Below are 25,682 nucleotides of genomic sequence, written 5' to 3'. Positions count from 1 at the left end.
GGTGATGGCTTCAAAGTGAAACAGGGGAATTTCAGGTTAGATCCGAGGAAGATGTTCTTCCCTGTGAGGGTGCTGAGGCGCTGGCACAGGGTGCCCAGAGAAGTGATAAATGCCCCATCCCTGGCAGTGTTCAAGGCCAGGCTGGACAGAGCCTTGGGCGATATGGTCTAGTGTGAAGTGTCCCTGCCCATGGCAGGGGGTTGAAACTAGATGATCTTAAGGTCCAACCCAAACCGTTCTATGATTCTATAATGGTCAAAAATCAGGATGGATTTTGGTTTTGATTTTAAGTGTTTGCCTTTAAAAAACAAACAAACAAAAAAACCCCCAAACAAACAAAACAAAAAAAAACACAAAAAACCCAAAAACCAAAACACCCCAACTTTAAGCTGTTTGGCTTTCATATAAATCTTTGATAAGATACAAATTAGTGAAATATTTGCTAAATAATAGATAAATTAATTCTATTTTATTACTACTTCTGTTTTATTTTCTGTTTAGTAGATACTGACACAATCATTAAAGAATGAGAAAAACAATTAAATATCATCCTTATTGTGCTCTGAATGAATATGGTTAATTCAAGCATTTCAATTATAGTTACAATGCATGTATGCCAAATCAAAAACGCGACACTCACTGGGACAACCCATTAACTTGGACAGAAAATATCTGATAAGGCAGATGCATCATTAAAATGTGTTTGGTTTGTTTTCACAAGGTAGCAGAAGTCTTGCAAGAGTGCTTGGTGAACTTCCAGATCTTATTAAATATTTATAATTAATCCCTACAAAGTAACATTTCACAATATGTGTTCTAATTAAAGGGACATTGTCAGTTTGAATCTTTTTTTCTAATTTGACCCATCTAAAAACTTCCAATTTTCGTTCAAATCCCATTTAGACTCTAGATCCTACACTTGTGCTTAAAATACTTACATGCCCTATGAAATTTTACAAAGATTCTTCACATGATCAGAAGCACAATATCAAATGCTCTCAGGTTAACACTTCTTGTTCTATTCTAGCAGACTGCTTCGGGGTTTTTTTTACATGAGATTAGTCTCCGCTTTCCTACTGCTCTGGTTATTTCATAGCCCCTTCTTAATTTTTAGAAAGCCTATTTCCAAAAGGCATAAATGTAGCAGGGAACACAACATGTGTTCATGACGGAAATCTAGCATTCAATGGGATTATAGGACTCATTCCTTTGATGTACTCGCTCTTTCTTAACTTCAACTTCTTTTCCTTTTCTTAACTCATAAATCATGATTCTGCTTTCACTAAATTGTATGTGAACAGCTTCCAAGAAAACCAAAGGTTGCATGAGCTAACTGCAAACTGGCACCAATTATTCTAAGCTCTCCTTTACCTATATCGCTAAAAGACTGGAATTTATAGTCAACAACCACAGTTTGGTTCTCCTATGGCCAAGAATCATAGAACTAGAAGGAAAATTATAATTTTGGAACTTGTTTTTACTTATATACTCCATAAAATCCCTCTTTATTGAGAAATGCTGTTATTAAGAGCAAAGAATGTAATTTCTAGATTGTATCTAGATTTTTTAATATGGCCTTTTAATTCAAGAAATTTAACCTTAATATCGACTATCTGAAAACACAGATAAATAAGAAGTAATACCAAGTTCCTCCTTACTTTTTTTTTTTAAAACAATTATGCTGCTACTACAGATGATTTTAAAGACAACTAATGTCATAGGGGACCATAAAAAGTACGGGAAATTGATATTTACAGGCTGTCCTTAAATAAAGAGTAAGTTCAAAGCTCAATTTTCAATGTTTTAAAAAGCCACAGCCCAAATCACTGGTTTAAATCAAAATATTTAGTAAGAACCCCAAGAAAATAATTTCCAGATACATATGGATGGGCATGTCTCAGTATTTTCTCAACTATGCAAGAAACATTTAAAATCAAGTCCAAAATGTTTTAACCCTTCCTTAGACATAGTTTGTAAAACAACTGCATTAAAAGATCTCACTCTTAACTGAAGTCGGAGGCTGCAATCTACAGATGTCCCAACTATCTACAGATGTTCCAAGTATTAAAAGGTAAATCTATGTTAGTGTTTCACCTTGGATTAGTTTTCACCTTGGAGAAAACTCCAAGTTTTCTGCATTTCCTGTGCTTTGGTTCACGTCACAGAGCTGTACTGGGCCACTTGAACTGTTCCTTTTCAAACGAAACTACATTGTAAGCTGAACTCCAGGACAGTGCTGACAGTGCTCCATCTACTAAATGGGTCTGGAGTTCTTAGGACGAGACTAAAACTACTGTAGAGTAAAAATAACACTCTACAAACTGCTACTTGCTACAGCTGGTAGAGCTATAATTTTTATTAGATGCTGACAGTCTAAATTCAAGTTCGCATCTGAAGTGAAAGTGGAATAGTCCTCTAACAAGAAATCAAATCCCTCAACTCACTCGGCACTCCTAATGGTGTGTGGCAGAATGGCTTTTGGTGGAGGGGAGAATGTTATTGTTTCCTTATTTAATACAAACCCCACTATAGAAAGTCTCCCTATAAAAGCCAAGACAACACTAACACACATTCACACACACTCTTCCCCAGGATTAAAACCCCAATTCTGAGGCAGTTCATACAGACGTAAATAGACAAAGGAGAGACTAACATTATTTCCTTCTGTATAGCTTTCCTTGACACACAGGCATCTATATGGTTCCACAGCTGAGTCGCAATTATCAGCATGGCCATGGCAGTTACACCTGAAAGATCAATAGGTAATGAAGAAAAAATTAAAACAGGGGAACACATCTGTCCAACAATATATAACATGGTCACAAAGACAATTTTGTATATTACATAGTCTGGTTCTTTATTAAGAACAAATAAACTCCATCCCTGGCAGTGTTCAAGGCCAGGTTGGATGGAATCTTGGGTGACCTGGTTTAGAGCGTGAAGTGTTCCTGCCCATGGCAGGGAGGTTAGAACTATTCTATGATTCTATGAAAAAGCACCAAAAAGAATGTTCTTAAATGCAGTGGCCTGCAAAAGACTACTCAGCATATTTTTAAGTATCAACAATTGTTTTCCAAGAAAATAAAAAACAGCATGTAGAAGAGCTCCTGTTACCTTATACATGTAAACTATATTTCAGTACCTAACAATATCTAAACTTTGTTAAATAAATGGCAATTCTTCATCAGTATTAAGCATTACAATGTAGCTATAGTTTTTTTCAAGAAATCTTAACCATATCAAGCATATTTTTTAACTTTAACCCATTTTGATCTCAGTTTAAATGTCCATTTCTTACTAAAATAAAACCTTTATAAAGTATAAGTTAGCAGACAATAACCATACCACTCTACCTGAAGGGCTGCTCTTCTAAAGGCACGGCATAGCTTAGCAAACTACAGCTGAAATTATTTTACTGTTACATAGCCACCAAAATTGTAGCTATTTTAGTAAAAGCATTATCACACACATGTAAATCAATAATCAAAACATATTAGTAGTATAGAAAATTTTTAAGATAAACATGACCTAGTGGGTTCCCCTAATAGGGTGCTTTCTCTCAAAATGAGGACTACCAAAATAATTTCAGGAATAATACTTATTAACAAAAATCTGCACCATATGCTTCTTGGAAACTATTTCATTGCCCAATTTGCATAGTATTTACAGGGCATAATTAGTCCTTTCACAAGACAGAACACTTATCGCATACAATAAAGTTGTCAGTCACAGATAATGTAACACTTTTACTGACAGCTGCCCCGTTTTAAGAGGAAAACTACAGCTAAAACAAAGAATGAGCTCTGCATTGAGACTGTTCAAATTGCCAGGTCTGGGAATCTATAATGAAACTTGGAAGAGCTACTGAAGTAAAGTGCAAGCCGTGGTTTCAATCAGAAGCTTTTGCTTAGAGGCATTGGTAATTCCAAGGAAAGGACTGCTTTTGACAGATTTGTGTAATAAGTATAATTAATTTTAAAATAGCATGTGAGCAAATGTTTTTTAAAAAGCCAAAAATTATTACACCAATAATTTCAATCTTAGGCGCTGCTTCAGACCAAATTCCCTTCTCATTCATAAATGTAAAAGCAGAACAACTTCATTAAATTTTAGGCAGGTCATTATATACTTTGCACAGCTGTAACAGTCAGAGGCAGTGATGGGTGGGGGAAGAGTTCTATAACACCTACCTTCCGCTGACTGTAATCTCATTAATTCCATAGTATCTATGCCTAAAATCTACCCAAGACTCATTAGTATGATACTGGCCGTGGAGATGTATCCTCACTTGTGTAGCTTTTACAAACTCTTGGAGAGATGGAGTATTGTAAAAATCATTGTAACCAGGTCGGTGATTTGGTTCCGGGGTAAGAACACTAAAAGTTAGATTGCCACGGGAATACGGTGTAAAGCTGTTTAAACAGAGAGGAAGACAAATGAAAATCAAAATATCACATATCTTACAAACTCTATCTCCTAATATCCTTTCTCTCAGAGGGGGTCTCCATTTAACTGTACCTATTTCTTTTGTGGTTTCCAGGGAAAATGCTCATGTCAGTGGATTCCCAGTCACCAGAATTCAAGCAGGGAAAAAGAAATGTCTTCTATACATGTGGTTTTCCCCAAACTTCCATGCTTTTCTCTATACCCCGAGTTTCCAATTGAGAGTAAAAGCCTCTAAATGGCAACTTCACAGTATTAATAAACTGTGACTGATACAACGTCATCTGCACTATGTTTTCGAACAGTTTAACACAGTGTCTTTGAGAAACATGAACTATGCTTGAACTACGTAAGGAAATCATTCAGATGACTAACATGATAATTAACAAGCCCATGTTGTTAATTATATACCCGTTAACCACATATAAAAAACATACAGAAACAATCATATTTTGAATTCCAGAGTCACTAGACTGCATCATCTCCTTTGATAAGTGATCACTTAGGAACACACACTACCTTTCAGGGAGTCAAGTGCAAGAGAATTTCATTGAAAGCAGTAGGATTGAGAGTAAAATTGTATATTTAAGCCCAAGAAGGGGAAAGACAGTCTTAAGAATTGAAGCAAAGGCTGAGTAAACAAGTATACATGAACTGCTCATTTGCACAATTTGGTATGAATCATATCTCATGTTGGTATATTTACTATGCTATTTTTACAATATTTATCTCAAGTTAATATATACTATTTACAGAGTTTAGCTATTAGTAGAACTTGCTTCTACAAGAGATGAGAATGCACATCTACTGAGGCCATTAAAAACAGATATCCCATTGCATGACCTGGCACCTGACATACAACATTCCAAAAGTCTCTGAACTTTGAAAGCTGAGATTCATAGTCAGACTGTGCCTGCTGAGTCATAATCCTCTGTCTTCATGAAGAACCTTTGAAGGGTCTGTGCCCCTACCCAAGTTAGTGCTTCACAAAAATCTCAGTGGAATAGATCTGTATGTTTTTCTGGGCAATACTGTCCTCTCTTCCCCTCCCCAGAAAGTTAAATAAAGTGTTGTCCTTCCATGACATATGCAGCTGTAATGGAAATGTTAAGACAGGTATGAACGGCAGACAAATGACATCATCTTGGTACGGAAGCACAAGAAGGACCGTAAGGCTGATGGCACCCAAGGTGAGCAAGTGGCTGGTAGCACTTAGTTACCAGCTGGGTTTAAACCACAACAACCTCATTTGGATTGTCTATCCAAAAAGGTTTAGCTTACTTGGAGAGTTCCCTTCTCCTCTACTCTCTGCTTCAAGGATCAGCAATAAAGCTCAATGTCCTTTGCTGAAAACTGGTGTAACTCAGGTGACCTTATGCTTCTCTCCTCAGAATACTGAACTCCCAGAGAACAAAGATGCTGACACTTGAAAAGTCTTAGGAAGGTAGCAAAAGCGAAACAACAAAAAAAAAAAAAGCAAAATGCTTACAGCACCTGATACTCTATTTCCTCACTGATTTCCAGCCAAGTGCTACACAAGCCTGATACTCACTGGCATCTGAATTCAGGTAAGAGAGAGTGCTTTTGAATGCATGTTGCACTATAGATTCAAACATGTGTATGTACATTCTTGCATGTGTGTAAAAAGATAACAATTTATTTTAACTTCAGTTATACACCATATTTATGAAATGTATATGTTATATTTTTAAATTTGCACGTTGCCTAGTAAAAAGGCTCTCAACATGTTCCTAAAAGGCAATGATCCTTCTCACCCTCACCCCCCTCCCTGATTTTATTTTGGTTCTTGCTTAGAAAGATTAGAAAGCTTCAAGAAACAATTTCAACCCATTTATTACATGGTTTGCATGGTTAGTGGTAAGGCTGATAGGATTTTGTACTTAAATTTGGCATTTTTTCTAAGTTTCAGAATAAGTTGCGCTCTCAGAGATCAGAAGGTGTATTTTCACATTCACTAGTTTAAAACAGTCCTTCAGCACCTTCCTCCACTCTTCATCTCAGTGTTCTGTAATTCTGCTGACAACAGCCTCCCCAAAACACGAACATGTAACATTTCAAAAATCTAGCTCAAAAATAACAGAGGAATCAATTGTGTCACATTCCTCAATAGCTGAAATCTGATAAAAATGAGAGATGACCCTTTTGGCAGTCTTCAGTCGAAAGGTCAGATTTGGGATCTATTATATACTCAGTGGCCCATAATAAATGAATATACCAAATTAAAAGATTCTATCTCACTGGGACATAGGAATGAATCGTGCCAGGATGTTACCTGTTCAGAGCATCTGTATTATGCAGATAATACCCACTCATACCTACGAAGCTGGAGACAGTTGACAGAGTCTGGTTTTTCCAGAGATCCATTGTTATCCATTCCAAAAATACTGCAATTTTTAGCAAAATATTGCCAGTCTTCCCAGTTTAGATCATCTCTTTTTTTCCTTTCAATTCTTATTGCTTCTGGATGAGGGCTGAAGAACTGCAGTATAATATAGAATACCTAGAAGAAAACAAATTTATAAACTGATATTAATGGCTAAGTTGTAAAACAATGAGAGTATAACCTTTATTTTTGATGTGGCAATATAGTCTGCTTTACCATTCACAGACAGTAGAATCTACATTTCAGTCCACATACTCCCAATTAAAACCAAAGATCAGAGTCTGTTATATCTGTTCTAGATTACTGGGTTTTTACAACAGCCAACACACATCAAAAGGGAATGACAAGAACAATAATGCATTCTGTTGCCTTTTGTATTGTTTCATGCTGATAAAGGAGGTTTTCTTCCTGGCTCTCTAAGGATAACATCTTAAAGCATAATGTTTTAATTTCCTCAGAATCATAATGAAATGCCTATAAAAGTCTTTTCCTCATTCTGATCTAATAAACAGAAGATGTAATCTTCTCATTACCTGATACTGTCCATTTTGTAAATCTATTGTGATTGAAACACCATGATCCAGATCTGCACTATTAGCAAATACAGATGAAATCCAGGTGGTCCCAATGTCATCATCATTGATGTAGTGCAGAGGATGGGCTTCTGCATCCAGCCTCAGCACTCTGTCATTAGTGGTATCATCTGCACCATTAGGGATGCAGTACCTCTGTATCAACGGGTGTACGCGAGGATGACTTCCAGGACAGCGGCACTCGGATTGGGTATGCAGGTGAGGAAATTTTCCAGAGAATACTTCCAAAATGTCTCTGTCACAGCACATAAAGAAATAATAATTACATACATGATAAAAAAGGGCAAGTGCCACTTTGTGACTCTAGGCTCATAGATTAAACAAAATTCAGCTCAGGAACCCTACAGGCCTGGTTTCATCTCACATAAACGGGGCAATCGGCTGGGAAACAAGCACCCAGGGTCCCTACATAATCAATGGTAACCAGCAAGTATCTTCAGAAGATGTCTGTGAGGAAGCACTCAAGTTGCTTTCATTGCTCCACAGACATATAGGGAGCCAAAGGAAATAAGCTCCTTGTTGGGATGTCTAAAGCTAGGTAGGATGAATCCAGCCCTAGATGAAAGGAGAAAAACTCTTAACATTTTACTACGGTATCATGTCTGACTCAGTGATCCGGACACTGTTCTTAAGCATACCATAGCACTGGCATATTGCTTGTAACCACAGATGAGTTGAATGTCTGCACCAAATCCTCCAAAAAGATCAGCTTGAGCAACACCACATTGCACCTTAGAAAACCAGACAGAAGTATTTCCACTTTTAACTAACTTCAATACAAATGGCCAACTTTTTTAGCTGCCCCAGTCTGTCGGAGCATGTCAAGACACTGAGGCACTTCATTTCATTCTGACATCAGCAGCTAGAATAGATACATAAATGTTTTGTAGGCAGGCAAGCAGATAGATATAAGAACAACATGGGCAGGTTACCTAAACCTTTATTTGCCCATCTCTGGCGTAAGAGAAGGATTCTGTGAGCCTAGAAGATACTGAATTTTTAGATCAAAAAGCTCTTTTCTCATTTTCCTACATTATCAGTAAGAACATAATTTTTGTATGTTTATCAACCAAATAACTGCTTGCTAGCCACCACTACAAATTCCATAAAACCCAAAGTTACAGGACCTTTTAGATAGCCATAGACTTAGTTGATATGCAGGCAATACCTTCCTTCACAGTTTATCCCGGATAAATATTTTGGACCAAGTTACTTGTGGGTACAAAACTACATCTACAGAGACATCATTAGATCGCAACACTTAGTAAAATACCTTAATTTTCAATTGCTAAGCTTTATTCATTTCACTGACCTAAACTGTAGTTCAAAGGATTTGACAAGCGTTGCTCTGAAAGGATACAACCAACAGGATTTTCATATGTCTTGGAATTCAGATTCTTATTAATACTTTAAATTCACAGGAGCTCAGTTCATCCTAATGTCCTGCAGACAGCTGAGCTCTCAGGAAACTGTTCTGCATCTTATTGAAAGACTATCATTAAGTAGCCTCAAGGTCTGCAGTCATGAGTGCCATTGCGCGTAGCCTGCCCAGAAGCACCACGCAGACAAATAGGACCAGACTACTTCTGGCCAGCTTGAATTGAGTAGATTAATCCAGCGTGAGCTGGATAACAAAGGTAACATTTCTTTGTAATGCGCTAAGAAGGGAGGCTGGAGGGCAACAGAAATTGCAGTGGCAACCACAATTTGGCCTCAGGAACGGAGGAAGTCAAAGCAATTGCCCAGGGCTACGTGCAGCTGAGCTGGCCAAGTCATTGGTGGCTTATGGTGACAATCTAATATAGAAAGCAATAAACAGTTAAGACAATAGCACCTTGGGGTAGGGGTGTGTGCATGGGGTGAGGGAAGCATCAAGAATACCTGACACAGATGACTGATACCGTGGGGAAGCTGAAACCAGAGGAAAGGAACTGCTAAAGCACAGTAGCCAGGCTCACAGACACAAAGCCAGCATGCTGCCTATCTGGAGTGCCTGTTCTCTTCATTTAGATCACTGGTATTTGAGTGGTCTAAACTGGACTGGCTATGCTCCCTTCCTCACGCTACAGTTTACATGGGGCTCTGGTAAAGCTTGGCAGATCCCATCCAGCACACACTATTATGCCAGCAATATGCTGAGTTAACACTTAGACAGTTCATAAGCATTGAAACCTAGCAACTGGATCTACTCTCTGCACACACTAAGTCAGGCTGTCACAGGGACAACAATAACATGGAAAAGCGCACACATTCCTGAGTGCCGTGGTTTACTACATATATACTACATACATAGGTTATATTTAAGCAAAAGTTCAAAAGCAAAACATGTTAAAATGTTGAATTTATTTTAACTCGAGATTTTTCAGATTAAAAGGCATCTTTGAAATGAGGTTCAGTAAACTACATCATCATGAGCAACCATCTAAAGGAGACATCTGAAAAGCGCTATACTTTGGGAAATAGGCATATTGTAATCTGTTCTTCCCTCTCACCACACTTTTTTCTTTTTTCAGAAATGAAAGTTCTTTACCTGTTTGTAAGTGCCACTGGGTAAAACCGAAAATCTTGCATTCTTCCAACAAATTGCTCTAAACCTAAGAAAATATACTATAAATAAGTAATCTATTGAGCAGAAGGCAGCTTTGAACTGCATGAGAGCACCTTTAATTCAGCACTCAGATCTCTCTTGCACAATTACCCCTCCTGAATGAAACCATCTTGGACCCGGACAAAACTATAGAGGGCAGTGACTTAATTTTTTTATAAAAAAGAATGATTTATAATAACTTTACGGGAACATTTTGTACCTATCTCTTTTCTGATTAGAGAGGTGGCACAAGGATCGCCTCATTAGACAGAAGTAATGAGCCAGTCCATGTGCCACCTCTAATTAGAGAAGAGATACAGTAGGTACCACTATACCTATCAATTTATACAATAAAGATAAAAAGCATTTAAAGATATTCCTTTTATACATTTACTAGTTATCTGGTACTCAGAATCAAAATCACAAAGAACACTTCCAAATACAAGCCTCAAGAAATGGGGCGCAGAACAACTTTCTTGCCCAAAAGCTCAAGAAAGTTGTTTAAGTGACATATAGATAGGAGTTAGCTTCAAATCAAAACATTCCTGGAGAGCAAGAGTAAGTATTCTTGTATCTGCAGAACCAAGAATTTGTGTAAAGCAACAAAACATCCCCCAGCAGTTCTGCAACGATCATGTCATGCTGTAGTACGTATAAAATTCTAGATGTAGATTAAGAGTAACGTTATCAGACATCTCTAGAGGCTGAGGGATTCTCATTCTGCTACTAGTTTATGTGAGGATTGGATAGAACTGAATATCATGAATAGCCAGAAACTTCAGCTCTGCTCAGGAGAGGAGTGCAGTCTAGTGGCCATGCACAATCCCATTCTGAAATAGGTTCATATATTTACTCAGAAAAGCTATGCTTGTCGTTTAATGGAATGTGTCCCCTTACCTACCTACATTTTGAAGAATGCAAAAAAATCTACCTATATAGAGTAACACATAGAATAAATTACGATCCTACAGGATCATCTACCAAACATCTATCTTACAAGCCAATCTTTTGAGAAAGCTAATTGTACAATAGGAATTTCCTCCTGCAGGAAGACACTACTTCTCAGCATATACTTAACCTGAAACGACTCACACATTTTCTAACCTCATTGAATATTCCAGTGCATTCCACTAAAATGCTACAAGATTTACCTGTGAAGCTTTGTCCAATTTGCAGTGTACCATCAGCATCTGCTACTGGTCCTACAAGAATCCTTGAATCAAAAGGTGTGTTGTCATCTTCCCAGCCATTCAAGAAGAAACTTATTCTGCTGTGATACACCTGTAGAATCAACGTAAAGGGGCAAACACATGCTTCATTAAGCAGTCACTTTGATTTGTCTGCATGCTGTGTCTATCACTGGTTAACTGTTAACACATCAACCTACTTGCTTTGTGAATTTATTTTCGGTGCCTACTAGAAGTAGTTTACTGGAAGTAGTTACCTCTTTTCTGTCCGTCCATTAGCAATCCAGTTAAGATCATCACTGAGATGCATGGAGTATAAAATTTCTACAGTGGTTAGATTAAAGAAAAAACTACAGTACAGTAATCTGGAGGGGCAGGGGAAGAGAGGAGAAGAAGGGTGGGTGTGCTTCACAAGGTACAGGGCTGGTTGCAGCTATGTTACCACTTCAGGCCATAGGCACATGTTACAGCTGTCAGAGCTTTTCTCATACACATCACTTCAAACAGGCCTCAAGGGGCTCATACACCATATACAGGACAACCAAATGCAGCACGTTTCAGCCAGGCCTCTAACACCCCTCCAAAATGCCTCTCTAAACCCAGCATGTTTCTTTCTACAAGGGCTGAAGGGAACAGCATAGGAACTGGCTACATCTGCTTTACACCCAGTGGGTAATTCCTTTACATCAAGGAAACCCTTGACTAGGAATGTGCACTCCGCCAGCACCCCAGGGTACCGTTTTCTGCAAGTGCTCCCTTCCCTGCCAATTCCTTTTAAATTTGAGCTAACGTTCATAGAAATACTTTATGGCATTCTCCTGGCTCCACAAACTCACAAGATGCTGAGCTTTTACAAAGTACTCTTTTTTGTTCGCATTAAAACTCCTCGTGTTTAGGTTACATACACTTAGGGAAAGTTTAATAATATGGGGATGCCTTTCTGCCTTGCATTTTATGAAATTAAATACCCTCATTTAAAAACATACAGGCACATGAAAAAAATTACAACTGGAGGCATCTGGCGGCTATAGTCAGCTTCCCATTAATGAAGTTCAGTACAGAAACTAAGTTCAACTTACCCCAAACTTTTGCACTCTGTTGAATTGTTTTACGGAATAATCTTAAAAGCACTTATTTCATAAAGTGATTCATTTGCAAAACTGAAATTCCTTGATTTTTAGCATGAGCTCGCTTGCATAAGGCTCGTTTTACATGAGAGCTTGGTAGCTTTCAGGTTTTGAAGCATCATTTTGTTGTTGCCAATTTAGAGTGTTATTTTCATTTTGCAGATACGGATGCCTGGTGAATTGTGTCTACAGAGGACCAAATAAAACTAGAGTGCTTTAGCCTGTCTTGATACCCATGCTAATCAAAACAAAATAAACCTGGAATAATTGCTTCCATAAGAACAATATATATGTGAGGACGAACAGAAGGTTTACAAGCCCAAATAATTTATTACAAAGAAGGGAACCAGAACCTGAAAAAACACCAGTTTGAAAAGCACAATATAAGCACTCACAGTGCTATTCCACCAGTAAAGTCCTTTGAATTTCAGACCAAGAAGACACAATTATCTATAAATCTGAGCTCAGATGATCAGCATCAGTGCCTCGGGCAACAGGAGTCTATCAGTATTTTAAGAAAGGAAATATGAAATGAGATGGAGGGGTTTGTTTGGATTATTTTTTACTTAGCCTTCACACAGAATTGGATGGATGGATTTTTCTCCTTAAACTGCACTCTCAAACAAACACATGGACGCTGAGCTTTATTGCCATTTCCAGATTCAGTCAATATTTCCCAAATTTAGACAGGAATATTTATTGCCCTTCCACTGATGGAAATTTGAAGGCTATTATCATAATTACTAAGCCTTGAGATCTGTTCACAAAGTTATTGCATATGAGTTTCACCGCTCAAAATACATCTCTTCATTTTAAATTATCTTTTGTGTTGACACATCAATGACCTAAATACAACAGTTTTTTTATTTAATTTTAATTCAAAGCCCTCTAAACATCTGATGCCCTATTTGCAAGAGCCTAAGTATACGTGTATATGGTGGTTACATTGCATTTTTTTTCTGCATCGCATTTTTTACAGCCTGTTACTGTCATTTGGTGTTTGACTGTTATCATCATAAAAGATACAGGCTTTTCTACTTTGTTATTTGTAGCATTATCTCATGTTTTACAACATCTTTGCACAACATGCCCGCACATGAAATATAACTAGTGAAAAGTTCTCAGTGGTATTAATGCATAAAAAAGAATGTGGTTCCATCTCTACTGTCTTTACCCAGCCAAAAGCTGATGAACAGCCAATTTTCCTTTATCACATTAGCACAGCCATGAGGGAAACACATTTGTTCTAGTCAGCTACACTAAAGATACTATTACCAATCTAACATATACATGTTTTATATCAGCAGTATTCTCAGAGTATGAGGGAGCCAACAATATATTAACACTAGCATGACAGTTTATTTAAGAAAAGAAAATTGTCTCTGTAGAGGGACAGAAGTTAGAAATGTATGGCTAAAGCTCAGTGTCACTGGTCTAATAAAGGTAATAATTCTTAAGCTTTCTTTATAGCAGGTAACACTCCTGTGGCAGCTCTGTCATATCATTCAAATAAAAATGTTGTCTTTTACAAGTTTAGGAGTACCTTTATTTTCAGTCAGATATGAAGCATGTTCCCGCACTCCTCTTTTCAGTGGTAAAACACCTGTAAGTGGAATTCAGAAATGGGAACACTCACCCCCATCAGCTCCTTGCAAACTTACTATCTCAGCTGCAGCTTCTGTAGGACCTGATTCTGCCTCCCCCAGTAGGAAGCAGAGGACTTGCCTTCATGCACCCCCTCCCAAAACCAGGGGGTCTATTTCTGACTGAAGAGTGACAGAATTGGGCTCTAAGTGACCAGGTTTTTTTACTGGTTGAAAATAGGTGACTAACAACAATTTTAAATCTCCCTCCCCCTCCCCCACCACCAATCTCTTTGTATTAAATAGGATTTAGAATAGTTGGGTTTAATATAGCACATCCCCAAGGTAGCCCTAAGCACTTTACAATGCTGAATTGGATATCAGTAGTGCAGTGACTGTGTAAGGCAAAGGCAGCAGTCATTATGCATTTGGCAGTAGCTCAATGTAACGATCCCCCTGCTGGTTATTAAAGGGGGTATGAATATCTGACATGGGAGGAAAATGTAGGAGGGAAACCATGTGTGGTAGGAAAAAAAAAAATCCCAGTGGCTCTCCACAGTGGAAGGAGAGGAATGTCTCAAAGTTTGGTGTCAGTTTAGACTATGCTAAATAAAAAGGAAGGCTGGCACCGAATCAGCTGTTTGATGTGGTTATTTAAGGTCTCCTGACCATGAGCATTAAATTGCATACAATATCACAGAAATAAAAGAAGAATTCCACTCCTAAGACAACAGGATTATTCATTCCCCTGTTGTCTTTATCAATAACAATCAATAGGAATTTGCCCCATGAGAGTAACAGGAGATAGGTATGAAAGGCTGGCCTCATAGTTGTGCAGAGCACAGGACCAGAAGCTTGGGACATCAGCACTCTAATCCCAGCTCTGAAACCATCTCTCCCTCCCTACTTACCCATCTGTCAGATACTTAGCAAATCACCTCACAGGGAGCTGGCAAGGATTAGTTAGTAAGATAAATTCACTCTGCAACTACATTAGCCTTTGCCAATGCAAAGCCTGATACCAGTTCCAAGCAATGGAAAATCCATTTGATGGTGAACTGAGATGGTGAAAGATATCCATAATCCTTCCTCTAACAGCATTCTTGTTATGATCCAGAACAGTTACAAAGATGAGAAGTGCTGGGCCAATGGGCTGATAGACTAGTTCTTTCAGTATATCCCGAATGAAGTCCTTATGGTCCTCTGTCACAAGCGAATGGCCCATCAGAGCCAGCAATACCAAATCAAATCACTTTCTACCTAGGAAAAATTCCCTGCCCTTTGGGTCACTGTAGTGCAGAATGGAGGACAAACTGAACACAAGCTACTGCTCATAAGATGAAATAGGGACAGAAAAGCCATTACAACTGTTTCTTTTCTCACCTTAACATCTGTGTTACTCAGACCCTCCCCATGAAAACATAACAATGAAAACTAACACAGGTTTGCCACTTGGTTTAGATCAGGCAGAGCTGTCATGTAAACAAAAGCCAGTATTTTCATGTATTAATGTATTAATTGCTAACAGAAATTGCCACCAATCTGTGTGGCAGAAAAGCAGCATAACCAAATCACTTCAGAATCGTTGTACTTGCTAAGACTAAGGGACTAACAATGGCAAAAAGCAGAAGCAGGGGAGCGTATAGGAGCATGGTGAGCATGTATGATACTGCTCACGAATACTCTATGAACCTCAAAGCACCTGCAGCTCACAGACTTCATTAGCTATCCATGGTTTCTATATATTTGGTGCCTTTCCATAGATTTCTTCTGTATGATTTTGTATAGCAGCTACTTGTACTTCCTCTAAGGCACCCACTGTATAGATTGATTAAAGAATACCATGGGGTTTTCTTTCACTTTTTAAACCTTGAACTGTAGTATTATCTATAGGTATAATGTATAACAGTATAATAAATGTATAAACAAATAGTAAAACAGGTATAAATAAGCTGTATAACAGGTATAATGAAAATACTCATTTCAATAAAAATTATCAACATGCTTTTCAAAAAAAAAAAAACACTAATATTCTCTTCATTAACACAGAGGCAGAACACATTTTGGGTATCGGGTAAAAGACACAGGTATATTGACTCCCTTTTTTGAGCTACAATAGCATTTTCCAAGCCAAAGCAAATTTGGGGGAATTCTGAGACCCCGATCTACAAAGTTTTGGCTTTCAGCTAATAGCACACACATATATTACATTACAACAAACGTGTGATATCTCGCATATTTAAACAACATACACTTTTTCTTCACACTTTTCATCATCCTGTCATCAAAATGTCCTGCTACGTAAACGCAACTGAGACAATTTCAGCCTCCTCCATGTAAAACTGAATTTTCAGCCAAAACAAATTAAGCGAATTCTTCAGTGGCCACTATGATCTTTTTGTGTCATTAAGATTTTTCCATTAAAAATAAGCCCTAATATTAATACTACCCAGATACCTTGTGCAAAATTATTTCTAATAAATAAGATAGAGGCACATGCAAAAGAATCCTTTATGTTCCATTAAAAAGTAATAAATGATAGCTAAATGTAACACAGCAGAGCTTAAGATGACTAACAAGAGATCAAAACTTCACTGCACTAATGGACACAATCAACAGATGCAGTAGTCTCTTCCCCAAATGTTTGAGAATTTATAATTACTATATGTTTCCAAGACATATCTGGTTTTTAATACAATCTTTTCCTTTAGGTTATCTTTCCTATCACAATATTTAATAGCATGGGAAAGTATTATTAAAATACTACAGAGAAATTAAAGGGAGTTATTTCAAGACAACATTAATCTCTTCTCCTGGTTAACTATACATTCTTTTTAACTCTCATTCATTATAGCTTCTAGTAACCATAAAATACGGTTTAATCTTAAAGTTTCCTCTCATCACCCATTGTTCTAATAACTAGATCACAGTGTCTGGCAAAACAGGAAGAAACCAGATGGATTTCCTCCCAGATTTGCAGGCCATAAATGATGAGTTTCACAACAGAAAGAACACAGGCATCAAAAATGAAAGAAAAAAAAATCTTTTCCAGTCATTCAGGGCAAATGATACCAACATTGGCCTATTTAGTTATCCAGCCAACTTCGTGATGGCAAACAGTTCAACTGTAACTTCAGCTCTTAAGGCTATTTATACCATCAAAGAAAGTCTCAGATGGCAGGGGAAGGAATGACTGACACATATAAAAGGACAAGGACCAAAAATTCCTATTCAAATAAATACTAGGAATTGGAATACACATGTAATGGACACCACTGTTTTCAAATAAGATGAAAAGGAAGCGGTTTAGGGATCTGTGGCTTCTATCAGACACCTAATTCTTCAGTTAAAGATACATATTTAGACGGCTGTAAATGCAAGCTAAATTTAAAAACTGAATACAAACAAACATATAGCCTGTTTCTCAAATATGAGAAAACAAGCAAATTCTCCTCCAAATAAGCGAACAAAAAATAAACTGCAAGAAAACACGGACAACTCTGTATCAGTTTATCCTTTAGAAAAAAGCTCTATTTACACAGCAAGAAGTTTCTCAGAAATTGAAGTAATTTTGTTATTATGAAGAAGGTGACACACAATACAAAGAACTTAAGTGCTTTATGAAGAGCAATTAGGTAGCTATACAATTCACCTGTAAAACATTAAAAAAGGGGGGGGGGGGAATGTTCCATTTCTTTTCCAACTCAGCAAACTGTCAGAAACGACACCTCCTCTTAGTCACTCTAAAAGCCAAAGCAACTCCAGAATCCATGAAGTTACAGAGAGATGTAAATGAAAGCAGGAGTTAGCATAAATGATTTGCTTAATCATTCAGAAATAATGAGAAATCAGAAATTACAAGAAACCAGGAGAAGTTGTGACTCACCTCCAAAATTACTACACAGAGTATCATTACAGTAGCTTACTGTCACTGAATTTGGCATGGTTCTTCGAAAAGTTGCTACCAAAACATAGCTTCCTATCTATTAAAATAACATAGAGCATTTGATTTTTTTCTTCTAATGTATTGCATCAGGAACTTTTTCAGAGAGTTCATTCTATAAAAACAGACAGTGTATTAACACATTTTCTCCCAAGGTGAGAAAACAGATTAAGGTTATGACCAAAATGACAGGCCTGTGGCTTCCTTGAATACTTTAATAGAGTCAACAAATCAACAGTGGTCACTGATGACAACAGATGAGGGGAGACTATAGATGGAAGGAGGGGAATTAGCGATGCTGCTATAATGGTCTAATGAGAAACTTGAGCATAAAAATCCTTTTCACCTTCAACCTGTCTAAATAAGCTCTTTTTGCCTGCTCCTATAAAGATATACGGCATATTCTACCACTGGGGGACATGCGGGTTCACATCTCTACGCTGTGAAAGCAGGTGTGAAACAGAAGCAGAACAGTTAATAAAAGATCCAGTAAAGGGGTTTTGCATATCAAAGGGATGAGATGCACACGGGTATGTATTTCGGTATTTTCTTGCATAATTGCAAATCTTGCTGAAGCTGCAGTTACAAAGGCTTCCACAGAGCTTTAATATTTCACAAGTGAATTTCTGTAAAGTGGAAAGGTCAGTGAAACAGACTTAGCAACATGAAGTAGATAAATAGAATTTTTTTGGGGGGAAAAAAAAGATAGGATGAAATCATTAGCATGAATCCAAGTTTACTTTCAGCTGTGCTTTAAGCAGAGCTAGCACCCAAACCTCACAGTGCTGCATTGTATACGCTTTTAAAAAGCTGGGTGTCTATGTGGCCCTAAATTGATGCATCAGAAATGGCAGACGACTTTCTGCCACAGTTCAACATCCTCCCTCACTGAATAAACTGCAGAATTTACCCATCTTGAAAATCCATCTCAAAGGCTGCTTTATTAACCCCCCAGCTCTACTTTATTCTTATTTTGCATTATTCTACTAATTTTAATTCCTCCGCTTTAGTCTACTACATTTAGCGTTAAGAAAATTGTACTGAATACAGGTGGGAGCAGATTCCATGCCCTTAAGGACTATTCTTCTCAAACACTAATATAAACAGGGAACAAAAACGGTTTATCCGAATTTCTCTACCTCTCCCTGAGGTACCTTCAGGTAATCTGCAGCCACCTGCTTTAGAGGTGCAGTAGCTTCCACAGCTTAACCTCTGCAGATGCGTCAAGACTCTGCTCCACACTCAACCACATCCTACTCCACATGTCATTCACCACCACTGATACACAGCCTGCTCGTACAGTCTTGTATTACTTTTCTCTCCTTACAACATACCACACTGTAGCCTAACCTAAATTTACAAGCTTAGCTGAATGGATAATTCAGGAATAAGCACTAGCATACATTTCTATAGTGTAAGTACATTTTGACAATGATGACATTATTGCTAGGGATGCTTGGGCAGGTGTCTTACATACATCAAAGTCTCCTGTGCTCTTTATTATTTTCCCTCACTCAGAGACAAAGCGTGCACCCCCTAAGATAAGAGTTCACTTGTAGTCTTTTGCTCTTTGTATTTTAATGGTTTTTATTTGGAGTGAAAAATTGAGAAAACACAGAGGGAACTTGGCAGATCTAAACGTTGGCAAGAGATAATGAATTTATGTAGCAAACATGAGAACAAGAACATGTCAGGAAGAATTCGTCTGGGATCTTGTTCTCAAACAGACCAAAAAGATGCTAATAACCATGTTAATAGGGACAGGTGGAAGGAGGGGAGTGGAAATTGAAGAATAATATCCACGAGGATAAGCCAGCTCCGACAGTTTATCTGCATAACACTTGACAGACGAATGGCAGCTTCTATACCAGTAAAAGAACTGCCTGATGAGTTTGCCAGTGAGCTTGGTGCTGCTTCAGCTAGAACCTTGTATTGGTTTCAAATGCATTTCTCTTTCTGACCAAGTATAGGAGAAAAGGAGTAGTATCTCACAGAGCCATTACAGTTACTTAAAAGCTTCAATGTCAGATTGTTTGCCCATTATCTTATAGCAAATGCAAAAGATGCTCACATAACAAAATTTATTTTACCTGCTATTTTAAACGACATTATTCACATTTCTAAACTCCATATTCAAATCTATACTACATTCACATGGCAAGAAATGAATTTTTTAAGCTATAAAAGAAATGTGCACCTCTGCAAACTCTTTCTTACCCCTCTGTATTTCAAGTCTTTGAAGTAATTTGGATTCAGGTTTGAAGGAAAAGAGCACAAGAAGATAGAGGCAAACTGCAACCCTGGCATCTCTTCAGGTTTCAATGTGATGCTTTTCATGTATCTTTGGTTCTCAGACCTCAATTTGCAGCAAGAAAACACAGAGGGCTTGTGGCCATTCATTGTAACCACTGATTTAAGTAACAGTATAGCCAGGGATGTCATTATGATGATTTTAAAAAAAAAAGAAAGTGTTTAAGTTAGTATTCATAGTTAGGGAAGACTGCTTTGTTTCCAAACATTCTGTCACTTTTAGAAAGAAAGCTGTGACAACATGATTCTAGGCTGAGATTCATTATCTAACCATAGCCAAAAACCAAATCAATCTGCCCTCTTACCAGAGCATGCAAGTCCAGCTAAAATACCCAACTAAAAATGTTTTCATTTATTAACTATTTTATTTTTAGCTCATTTATATCAAAATTCAAGGATGCTGCATTCTTATTCTTCACTGAGAGCAGGAAGTAAAAATTCAAAAATCTCTCTTTTAGCATCTCTAATTTAAACTCCACATGAAAATTATCTTTGGTCTTTAAAAACAGGAACTGAAGTTCTGAGTGGAAGCAATATATGCACAAGCTATTTGCTGTTAAGTTACTGAGTTTTTCTTCAAAATAAGGATGCTGCTTTAAGCTGACTAGGAGCCTGCACAAGGAAATGGCTTGAAGTGATTCGAAAGTTTAATTCTTCTTCAGTATGCTCCAAATGAAGTTTCAATATATGTGAATTCACCATAAGCAGGATCAGCTAACTCACCAATGAATTAAATTGTATTGCAACCCAGACTACTTTAGAACCATTACAGCAAAAGGCCTTGAAAGATGTCTTTCTTTTCAAGATTTAAAGGGGATACACACATGCATCAGTATTTGATGATGCTGTACACAATCTTGTTGCAGAATCCAAAGGATTTTAACTTTCACTAATATAACAGGGTAAGAATATCTGTGTTGAATATGATCTCCTGCAGGGCAGCAAACTGGTAGAATAGCAGGAAAACATTCCAAAAGGAATACTACTTTTTCATCTTTGGTTTTATCCTCTACTTTTTCCTTTTACACTTGTTAGACTTTGACAGACACTTTTCCAGGAGTTCCTGATAAAAGAAAATCCTCGATTAGATAGCTTTGGAAATTAAAACTGCCGAAATAGGAAAAAAACCACCATTCTTTAAATACTGAAATTGACTCATCACAGCATTCTGTCCAAAGATAACAAGTGGACTGACTAGTACTTCAGCTTTGAATTTATTTAAATGTAGACATACACATGCAGTATTAGGGAGGCAAAAACAGGATATGAAATAAACATAAGGCATCAGCTCTAAGCTCACTGTCAAGAGTATACCAAAGCTTCTAACCACAGAGTTCAGCTGAAGGTAACTATCTGTCAAATGTAATCTGTGCAAGTGAATATGCTTAAGCTGGTGCTATGAATCAACCAGAATAGCTTTGGTCTTATTGACATTCAATTGCAAGAAGTTGCAGCTCATCCAGTCCAATAGACATCTGACAAAACCAGGAGTGCTTCAGTGACAGAAAGCTTTAAATATAGATGCAACTAGCATCACAATACACATGGAACTAAACTTTATGATCCCTCATACCATCTGCAGAAACTGGTCATCAGCTGGATGCCATAAGACCACAGGGTCATCCTCTCTGCCTATAGCCAATTTCTGCAGTTAACAAATCACTATGACCTAAGAAAAGAAAGAACACACAGATTGACTGACAGAAAAAGACCACTCGATCTTTCATCACTGTCCCATTAAATCTCTCTCCAAAATCCACTTTTACCATTATCATCTCTGTTCTCCTTTTAAAACCTAAATGCCAGATCAAAATGTGTTCAAAATGCTTGCCTTAGTTAAGGGACAAATCTTCAGCTACTATAAACTGCTTTCAGATTCACCAATGCCATTTCACACCTGCCAAGGCTGAGACCTCAAATATGTTACATACACTTTCGTCCTCACAGCTGATCTCTATGCCTTGAAACAAGAGGTCTCAATGTCTGTATGTGGGATGCTGGACAAGTGCCTTACATACTGGGAACCAAAATAAGACCTGATTTGTGTTCTAACTTTCACAAAAGAAAAGAACAGAACCTGCAACCATTTATGTGCTTGTTTGACCCTGTCTTCTGAGAACTCCTGCCATTTCAATGGTAAATGCTCCAGCACAGCACAGTGCCTTTTTCTAAATACTTTCATATAGCCCCATTGTCTACATGAGTTGTTATATTCCCACTTGCTTGCCCTCTTCAGCTCCTGCTGCCTCATTCCCTCCCTCACCATACAGTGAATTGAAATCATTCCAGAGCCACAAACAGATAAAGGAAGTTGGCAAAGAGGAAATATGTCAACTACATTCAGCTTGCACTGTGTTTATGGGGATGCACAGTGTAAGCGTTTCAGGGGGGAAAGGGGAGAGACACTCACCAACGTTGTGAGCACTCTGAGCAGCTATGGCCATGGTCTGAAAAACCCAGTGTACAAGAGACAGAGACCTGAGGAAGAAACCTCATCAGGGGACCACAGCGACAGAACTCTCTTAAAACACAAGTGCTGGAGAGGATAAAGGGACAGCAGAAGAAATGGTAAAGAACAGCGAAGGGGAAGGAAAAAGCATAAGGTCGGGAGGGGCAAGATGTCTCTTTGCCTTTCCTTCTTTTGCCTCAGGCCCATATCGGCCTTTCCTTTTCTTGACTTAACTGGGATGAATTTTAATTGCAGCCTCTCTATGTGTTTTATACGCTATGTACTCTCTACTTGTGTGGAGTGGATTTCCTGTTCATCACACGATTGCAGGCAAAAATCCCAGGAGCATTTCGCTTTCCTTCAAAGTTAACTTTGCTAAAATCAATAATTTTACTGCTTCTTCCATCTAGCACACACCCTTACTCCACAACCATTTCAAATTTCATGATTTTATGATCATTTTTTCCTTACCTCCATATACAGATTTATATTTGCAATCTTTCCATGATAACAGTGCCAATATTTATATACTCTTTCAATAACAGTATAAAAGCAACAACCTTACAACAACAGTGGAAACACGTTTTCATTTGTAGTTTTAACACGGTCAGTATCCTAACTGATCTCTAACACTCCTTCTTCCTATTGTCTCCTCCTCAATTCTTCAAAATACAAAGTTCTGGGTTTCTCAGGGATCCTTATTTTATGTCTTAAAGATGTTTACTGCTCGAGCTTTTTTCCTGACCACTTGCAAGTCTGGTGCAACAGCCAAGAATCACAACTATGTTAAATTGTGCTCACCTTGTACACGAACCACTGAACTTAGGTTAAAAAAAGAAGGAGAAAAAAAAATAGGGGCAGGGGAGCAGGAGTGTTTCCTATTGCAGGTTGAGTATCATCCCTCAGCAATATTGTTACATCTCTTCCAGCTTTATATTAGCTCTCCCTTCGCTAAAACTGTGTACCTTGGCGGTTTAAATCCCCCTTCATTTTCCTGCTTGTCTCTCTTATTCCAATAATATCTTTCTTATCCTTGAAAACATGTCACTCCAATTCAGCAGTCTTATTACATATGCTCCTAGCATTTGTATAAAAGATATTTAGCTTTTCTCTTTGCCCTCCTTTACTTTTCTTTTCCACTATCTCCTACAATGTTAATCCCTTCTCAGCGGGAAATGGTTTTCCTTCAATCCAAGTCTTTCTTTTTGTGCACGGATCCACTAGTTCAGCTTGAATTCCCTGAAGAACAACCTAAATCTCAAAAAAAGAAAAAGGGAGGGGAGAAGGAACCCTGGAGTGCTCCTGAAGCAATTAACTCTGCCCAAGAACAAGACATGTATTAATACAAATTTGACAGTGAAATCAGAAAGCAACTCGAACGCAGACCGACGCATAAGGTAGTTTACAACCTCGAGAAAAACTAATAGTTATTTCATGAATGAAGCCTTCTTGATGCAAAGATGCAAGTAACCGCAAGCAGAAAGATCCAAAAGAAGAATCATGCCCATTGTTAATTTTTTTGGGACAGGGGTAGTTTTTAGTACTGAGTAATATAACCCACGCTGTCAATTATCTGATAAACAAGGCCGACAAAGACCGATGCAAAAAGAGAGAGGTTTTGAGATGGTCTGTATTCCTAAAGATTTAGTACTTTTAAAAGTAAACATGGTTTTCAAAATAAACAGTTGAATCAGGGATTTAGTGATCCTTCATGCTACAGAACATGCATTCCAATTACTGATAGGCTATTTTGATTTGAGCTTTTGTTGGCAAGCACCTCACCAGCATTTCAGTAGTATCAAGTAATAGTAAACTGATTAACTACAGCTCTGCCACTTTCTATCCTAAGCAGCACTGTATCAATGAAAAATATTCTTTATTGCTTGTGTCACTAGAGCTCTATCAATCTATTACTGATGCCCCAGGATAGAATAAACATCTGGGCAGGGGAGTGGCAGAACCTGAGAGCTCAAAATTGCAAATACAGGTTCTGTTAAAATAATGAAGTAATAAACTAATAAGCCTTGTTCTGTTTTAACCAATCTCTGCTCTTTTTACATGGAAAGGTTTAACAAGTGATCTTCGTGCTGCGAGTTCCAAACGATAAAACGTAAGAGGATCCTAGTCATCAGATCTGAAAATACATGGAAAACAATTGCATTCTTGCTTGCTGCATGATGACTCTATTTTCCCCAAGTCACAGAACAAATCAGATCCAAGATCTAATGATCGCTATAGTAACATGAAAGGAGACAAGTATTAAGGATTCAACAAGCTGCTTTTTAGCAGCTGAAACAGCTACATAGACTTGCCAAAATTAATTGTAACAAAAGCTCTGAAAGTACATTTTAGATAATCTCATAACAATGCACATTTTCTCTCTGCCCCCTCCTTTTAAAATACAGCACAACCACTGATTCTGAATTTTTCTGAACTACTTGTAATCATGTAAATTAGGGATGAGATGTAGATGTCAAATGAAACATCCCTTCTGAATAAAACCTCTGTGCTTCACTAGTCAAATAAGCAGATACCTACACAAATGAAGGGAGCTGTTATTAATGTACAATTATTAACCCTGTATTACACCATCAACTCTATATTAAATTTTAGGCTTGAACTGATGATATGTGAAGAATTTTGCACCACTTTGCACTGCTCAGTACTGGGATTTGTAAGTCATTCCCAAATTTAATGCAAGAATATATTCGTTCTACAACAGCTGAACAGCTCTGCTGGGACTAGAAGGTTGAAAATCCATCCCTGTGTCCTTTTTTTGTGATGATTTACGTAAGAGGAAAGCAATTATTCTTGCTCTCTGAATGCCTTGCCCAAAGTCCCATGTATCCAGTTAAGGGATTTTTGCAAATAAAGTCTCATCTTTTCTTTCAAGGTTTAGTTTCTCTTCATGGTCAAGGATCCACAGAATTCTGCCTTTGATTCCTTTCATATCCCTCCCAACAACCTTACTTCAGGCCCTTCCCTTCTCCTCTGTACCCTGCTTTCTTCCTTCCATCACAAAGTCCTAACTATTCCTTTGTACTGTAACACTCCAA

General features: G+C 37.8%; 1 protein-coding gene across 1 annotated transcript in view; it reads right to left on the bottom strand.

The window, feature by feature from the left end:
• Window positions 1-25,682, bottom strand: part of LOC104401717 (usherin-like) — a gene marked incomplete at its 3' end in the record, with an annotated part of 99,158 nt that overhangs the window by 58,678 nt on the left and 14,798 nt on the right. The window contains exons 3-8 of the mRNA XM_010009391.1: window positions 11,179-11,308; window positions 9,971-10,034; window positions 7,381-7,675; window positions 6,780-6,964; window positions 4,191-4,412; window positions 2,654-2,747 (exon numbers count right to left, since the gene is read on the bottom strand). Of these exons, the coding sequence (XP_010007693.1) occupies window positions 2,654-2,747; window positions 4,191-4,412; window positions 6,780-6,964; window positions 7,381-7,675; window positions 9,971-10,034; window positions 11,179-11,308 (990 nt within the window). The remainder of the gene's footprint in view (window positions 1-2,653; window positions 2,748-4,190; window positions 4,413-6,779; window positions 6,965-7,380; window positions 7,676-9,970; window positions 10,035-11,178; window positions 11,309-25,682) is intronic.

This window comes from Nestor notabilis, unplaced genomic scaffold (assembly GCF_000696875.1).
Source record: "Nestor notabilis isolate BGI_N333 unplaced genomic scaffold, ASM69687v1 scaffold3812, whole genome shotgun sequence".
Taxonomy (NCBI): Eukaryota; Metazoa; Chordata; class Aves; order Psittaciformes; family Psittacidae; genus Nestor; species Nestor notabilis.
Note: the sequence above shows the minus strand (reverse complement) of the source record. Positions and strands in the feature narration are given on the sequence as shown.